This window comes from Lolium rigidum, chromosome 3, assembly GCF_022539505.1.
Source record: "Lolium rigidum isolate FL_2022 chromosome 3, APGP_CSIRO_Lrig_0.1, whole genome shotgun sequence".
Taxonomy (NCBI): Eukaryota; Viridiplantae; Streptophyta; class Magnoliopsida; order Poales; family Poaceae; genus Lolium; species Lolium rigidum.
Window position 1 is genome coordinate 93,868,703 of NC_061510.1, and position 6,935 is coordinate 93,875,637.

The following is a 6,935-nucleotide window of genomic DNA, read 5'->3' on the forward strand; positions in this document are numbered from 1 at the left end:
TTCTAACTCATCCCGCCGGATTTACAAACAACACTTCTTATTACAATTCTACTTTCCTTAAGTATATCTTGGGCTCTCGAACCTTCTTATTCTTCGGGTAGTGGGCCTTCGATAAACCCCGGGTACTATATTCAGCGGGCCCATTTGGGATGCCTATGTCGATAGCCCCGAGATTTTGCTTGAATCATAGAGTCGGGGAAAATCTCCACTGTTTATTTTTACCCGAAAGCTCTAACTTTTATACTTTTCTCATAAAATTCTATATTGTACGGGGATATTGGTAGTTGGGGCTAGTTCATCTGACGGATCAGGTACTAGTTAACTGCTCTAGTGGCAATCCGCAAAAACCTACTTCAAAATCACGTCCCTGGACATGATCTCGGGATACTGGTGTAAACTTGTCGCTTAGGGATACTGGTGTAAACCTACTTCTGGTGTTTTAGGGATAATATTTCCTCTTGTATCTATCGACATAAAAGACATGTCGAGGTTTTGAACCAAGTATTCTCTTTCTGCTTCAGGTATGTGTTGTAACCTTGATCTTCCTCTGTTCCGAGCCTCCCTATGGCCGGCACTCCCTCTCGCGATAGCGGCGGCGGTGACTGGAACGGAGGGCCGGAGGGGAAGGCGGCGGCGACTAGACGGTGGCCGACTGGAGGAGAGGAGCTCCTCGACGCTGACGCTGCCCTTCCTCGACGCGGACGCCGCCACGGAGCCCGACCCAAGCCCTAGCCGGAGGATCTTCCCCTTCCCCGCCTCCGACGCCAGCCGGTACAAGATGAAGGAAGCTTTCGATCCGCCCGCCTCTGTTGCGGTGACACCACCAGAAACAGAGAACACTAGTTCCGGCTGCAACATCATGGGTGACGTGCTTGCCGAGCGAGATGCCGTTTCCTCGCAGCGGCAATGCACGTGTCCTGCTGATATTCCTGCTGAGCGAGACTCTCATCATCCATGGGATGGTATGCAAAGTGAAGACGATACCGATTTTCTTCATCACGCACACAGGACTTTGTCACTTCTGGATTATCAAGAAAAGTCTTTCGAGGGCAAATATGCTACTGACACTGGGTCTCATGTATATTCCAAGCAAGCGATATCACCACGGAGTGAATATGATAGGCAGCAGCCTTACTCTCCTTTATCGAGCAGTTGTTGGGAAAATTCTTCTTCATTGGAAACAAGGCCAGGCAATCGAGATACATCATGGCATGCAGGAATGAGAAGTAATATCTTTGGGCCGAGGGATGACTACCTTTCATCATATCCTACTGGTCCTACTGTGAGAAGATCGTATCAAGAAGCAGCTAAAGTTGATTTTAGCTTAGATTTTCATTCTGAGCATCGCTACAAAGGATCAGATCGATATACTTCATTTTCAAAGTGGAATGGTCAATCTATTGAACCCCGCAGTGAGATAGTTGATTTGCCCAGAGGAGCCCATTGTTTGGATGAGACTGCTTCGTTTTCAAGTCGATGGTGCTTCAAAAATGGGGGCCGGGGGCCTTCACTACCTAGAGGACGGGCGTATGGCGATGAGATCCCTTCTCTGTCTAGTCGAAGTTGTAATGGCAACGGAGTGCTTTCATCCCCAGGTCCATGGAGTTATGGGGCTGAAACTCCCTCGCTCGCAAGTAGACAAGGTCATGGCGATGAAATCCCTTCTCTATCTAATCAGAAATTCAATGGCATCTCACGTTCAAGCCAGTGGCACCATAGTGCTGAAATCCCCTCGCTCTCAAGTAGACAGATTTATGGTGATGAGATCCCTTCTCTGTCTACCCAAAAGTCCAATGGCATTTTATACTCAAGACAATGGCAGCAGTATGATGCTGACATTACTTCATTCTCGAGTAGACAAGGTTACGGCGAGGATATTTCAGTACTGTCTCCCCATTGGCGCTATCGAGACAGGATACCTTTGTATTCTGGTCAAAGGTGTGATGAGGATATATTCATGAAATATGATGGTTCTACATGTTTGAACTGGAAGGAAATATTAAGTCTTGTGTGATCTGCTGTTCCATTGGGAATTAGACGGTTGCAACTTACCGCTTCGTGGTCGGCGGCTACGTGCGCAAGTGTGTGGAGTTGCGAATATCTTGCAGGGTTGAGAGCTGTTGCATCTGGCGACAGGGACCAATCGAGAGATCTCGTTGCGTCATACAAGTTATCATTCACTACATCTTCGTGTTTCTCCGCTGCCATCACCCCGTGATCATCATCACCACCGTTGCTTACTGAGAAGATCGGGCCACCCCTTATCATCTTGGTATCAGATTTCCAGTTTTCCTCGGTAAGCCATCCACAATCCACCCCATAGTTGAGTTGTGAGTGTTTTCCTATCCAGAAAAACCCAAAAAAAATTAGGGTTAGGGTTTGCCATAGCCATAGCTTGCACTAATTTCGAGTTTTAGTTACTTTTCGTAGTTGTTTTTGCGTACCTTTATCTTTCTTCTAGTAGAATTGTTAGGGTTTGTGTTTTCTTTTCATCTAGTTTGTCATCTAGAGTCAGTTTTTGTTTACTCCGAGTCCACATAGCATACAGTGTGTTTGTCCAAACCATAGCTACAGCCTTTCGATATACGTGACTAGGAACTTCCCCAGAAGAGACTAGTTTTACCGCTCGACAGGCTGCTCATTAGGGTTTTGGTGTGTTGCATATCTTGTTGGTCGTGTTATCAAGGAGTTGTGTCATATATCAAAAAAAAAGAGAAAATTGAAAAGAAGCAAAAAGAGCTACATAGCTGCGTGTGTTTTACAAAAAAAAAAAAAAAAAAAAAAAGTGAAGTGCTAGTTGAATCAAGTGAAGGCCTCAGTTTACTTTACTGCACCCGTAGTTGAGCAATCTTGTGCCTGTCTCGTTGAGCTTTGCTAGCGTCTCTCTAGTGCTTTGCAACCTTTCCTCCATATAGTTGCATTGCCCCATTATATCGCCTTGTGTGAGTATCATTGGTTGTCTACGGTCAGCGCTAGAGCTTGTTATTGGTGCAAATAGGTAGCCTACCTACAGCCCCACATATATCCTGCTTTGTCATGTGATTGTTCTTATACCCTTGATATTCGCTTCGCTACATCCATGCACTAGTCCGTCAATCCAAGTTGGTAAGCAATACTAATTCACTTTGGAACGGTAAGATACATTGTTTCTTTCAATTTTGAGTGAGTTGAGTGTTTCCACCATATATACATATCGGTTGTTGACTAATCATGGCAGATGACATTAAGGATTCGTTGGAGATTCGCAAATATCGCTTCTTCCACCACAGATATTGTAGTGCTGCTTTTTGGGAGGAAGAACGTGGTACTTTTGATGGTGATGGGCTTTTCCACCATAATGTGCTGATTGGTGAGCGATGCGCTGCCACCACTATTGACGGCTCCTCTCGTATCAATTTAATCAGTACTGAGGTTGTCGAGAAATTGCAGCTACCCACGAGTGCCCGTACAGTGCCATACCTCTTGCATTCATCATATGGTACATTGCTGATTTCACACACTGCCGATGTTCCTATTACTATCTGCGGGCATACTGAGGTTGTTAGATGTGTTGTATGTCCTGTGCCACTTGACTCGTGTCATGTTCTCTTGGGAAAACCTTGGTGCCACAAGTTTCATGTTCAATCTTGTTGTGATGTGAAGAAAATAACTTTCAAGTGGAATATGAAGCGGCGTGCTTTGTTGTGTGCTCCATCCGACAAATTTGATGAGTATCATCTCCTTCGCAAGGCGAGAACAAAGGAGTTCTGCTTGTCCACGGAGTACAAGATCATGATGGATGGTGACATTTCTATTATATGTCATCGTGACCAGGATGTGTTTCACAACCCATGTAAGAATGAGAGCCACACAGCCAAATTGAGTGAGAGTGTTATTAAAAGTGAGTTGTGTGATTCCACTACACGTGAGGTTGAGAGCATACACTTTGAGAGTTTGAGAGAAAAAGAATACATGAGTGTAGTAGATGATAGGACATGTGAGGATATCTCTACTAATATAATGATCTCTTCTTCTGTTGTTGTTGGTTCTGAAATGCAGGTTGCTTTTGAAAAAAGGGAGCTTAATGTACAACAACCTGCATCACTGGAAGAGGTGACGGTGGAACCTTCTACATTGGAGGATGAAACTATGCATAGTGCCATCTTAAAAGTACAACCAGCCATTACAACAGAATTCTGTGAGTCTACTTCTTTGTTGGTTCCTTCATTGAATTTGACTTGCACATATACTTCAGCACCATGTGATGAATTGCAAATTTCGAATTTTGATCATGTGGTACTGATTACGCACAAGGAAGTACTTGCTAGAATACCGCCTGATGATATTGTGTCTTATATCATGTTAAATGAATCTATGAATCTGCGATGTGCTATCGATAAGATTGCTGAAATTTCATATGTGAATTCTAGCACCTATGCATATTCTTTCACGTTTAATCTCATTGGTGACTATAGCATGGATGAGAAATTTCTGGTGGATCACATATGCATTACTTGTGATAGAATTGTTGATTTGAAACTTGCTGTTTTCGATCCTTTATGCTATTTGAGAAAGTCATTTTGCTGCGGGATAGTACATAATTTCCATGATAGTACGAATATTGATTCTGTTTTACTTATTAATTTACAACCAGCAAAAGTAATTTTACCGATGTTGGATTGTTATAATTCTTCTCGAATAGAATCAGATGTTTCATATCCTTTGTGTTTGACCCAAGACATATTGCATTTAAATGCAACTAATATACACTTCACTTATATTTGCAAACTGAGTTGCATATTATACGTTATGAGTCCTGATCATGATCATATATCTATTTGTACATATCAGAGTAGCGCAGTAAAAGCATGGTATCCAATATCTATACATTTGCATATTCTCGATTGGTTTGAGCTTGTTTATAGAAAGTTTGATCATCGGTCTTCCGTGCGGACACTTGAGTTAATACTGAACAATAAGACTGTTTACATATATATTCCTCATCGTGATCGTATCTTTATATGCTTCACTTATACTTGCAAGTTAAGTTGCAATTTGGAATTTGAGAATACTACTCATGTACGCACAATTGATACACCATTCTATATCTACATATACTCTGCGTACACGTTGTTCTTTTTGTTTCTTCCACTTTCAGTTTCCCAAAAGCCGAGGACGGCTTTTCATGAAGAAAGGGAGGATGATGAGGATATATTCATGAAATATGATGGTTCTACATGTTTGAACTGGAAGGAAATATTAAGTCTTGTGTGATCTGCTGTTCCATTGGGAATTAGACGGTTGCAACTTACCGCTTCGTGGTCGGCGGCTACGTGCGCAAGTGTGTGGAGTTGCGAATATCTTGCAGGGTTGAGAGCTGTTGCATCTGGCGACAGGGACCAATCGAGAGATCTCGTTGCGTCATACAAGTTATCATCCACTACATCGTCGTGTTTCTCCGCTGCCATCACCCCGTGATCATCATCACCACCGTTGCTTACTGAGAAGATCGGGCCACCCCTTATCAAGGTGTCATGATGCTGAGGCACATCGATTATCAAGCTACCAGCAAGGTGCTTCTCGTGGGAGTGGGAACCCAAGAGGCTACCAGCAAGGTTCTTCTCGTGGGAGGAGGCACCTGGGTGACAATTTCGGCCATGGTCTTGTTAGTAATCAGCAAGTTAGGGTGACCACAACCAGACATACTGGCACAAGACCACGGGTGGCTAACAGGGTTGTAAGCAACACTAACTACTGTAGAAATAGCAAGAAAGAAAACCTATCGAGAAATTCTGAGGATTTAAGGGACCAAGTTTGTGGTCCACGTGCAAGCAAATTGAACAGCGCATCAACGCCGTCTACGAAGAAAGACATCTTGAGCCCTTTGGTCCGTAGAGACCAATTTAATAGATCAGACTTCTCTGTTCAGTATGAACATGCCAAGTTCTTCATGATAAAATCATACAGTGAAGATGATATTCATAAAGGTATCAAGTACAATGTTTGGGCAAGTACACCAAATGGGAACAATAAGCTGGATGCTGCTTTTCATGATGCTCAGGCTTTAACGAAGGAAAAAGACACAAAATGTCCTGTCTTCCTATTGTTTTCGGTTAATACCAGCGGGCAGTTTGTAGGGATGGCTGAGATGCTAGGTCCTGTTGATTTCAAGAAGACCATGGACTTCTGGCAACAAAATAAATGGAGTGGCTTTTTCCCTGTAGTTTGGCACATTATAAAGGACATCCTGAATCGGCTCTTCAAGCATATCACTCTGGAAAACAATGACAACAGACCTGTTACTTTCAGCAGGGACACTCAAGAGATTGGCCTGCCCCAGGGTCTAGAAGTGTTGAAAATTTTCAAGGCTTATCGCCATGGAACATCAATTCTGGATGATTTTGACTTTTATGAAGAAAAAGAAAATACACGCTGTGCACAGAAGGGCATAAATGCAGACTCGTTGCATGAAGCCAGAGTATCTTACTTTGGAACAGATGACTTGAAATCAACGGGAGACATTGAGGCAAGCATGGAGAGTATCAATCTCCACGAGCCTTGGGACTAATCCAGATCGATTTCTGTCACGTTGCAAAATATGACAGTGACATGGCTGACCACCCAACAAGTGGACACTACACAAATTAACTGAAAATATGCTATAGAATGTTTGCACTTTCTATGGACCCAGATATATCGTTGTCAAGACATGCTATAGAATGTTTGTACTTTGTGGACCTGATATATAGTCTCTGGTACAACTTAGATATCTAGTTTCTGTCAGAGTAAAAGTTTGAGATTAAGTGGTTACAATCTTATGGTGACCGCCATGTTGGTTGTATGTCGCTGATGGAATATTTTGGTTGACAAGAATGGTTAAACCGGCAGATGATCTGCAACTGCGTTTAACATGCAGGTTGTGATTTTCTGTTTCCGTAAGCTTATTACAATGTCTA

General features: G+C 42.9%; 1 protein-coding gene across 1 annotated transcript; it reads left to right on the forward strand.

The window, feature by feature from the left end:
- The first annotated feature begins 663 nt into the window (after positions 1-663).
- On the forward strand, positions 664-6,723 carry LOC124701952 (YTH domain-containing protein ECT2-like). The gene is made up of 2 exons (XM_047234055.1): positions 664-1,938; positions 5,509-6,723. The coding sequence occupies exons 1-2, from the start codon at positions 779-781 to the stop codon at positions 6,545-6,547; spliced, it is 2,199 nt and encodes a 732-aa protein (XP_047090011.1). The 5' UTR covers positions 664-778; the 3' UTR covers positions 6,548-6,723.
- Positions 6,724-6,935: the final 212 nt, after the last annotated feature.

Coding starts and splice junctions, on each gene's coding strand:
- LOC124701952 (XM_047234055.1), top strand. CDS start 779: ATGAAGGAAGCTTTCGATCCGCCCGCCTCTGTTGCGGTGACACCACCA. Junction 1,939..5,508: donor CCTTTGTATTCTGGTCAAAG/GTGTGATGAGGA, acceptor CCCCTTATCAAG/GTGTCATGATGCTGAGGCAC.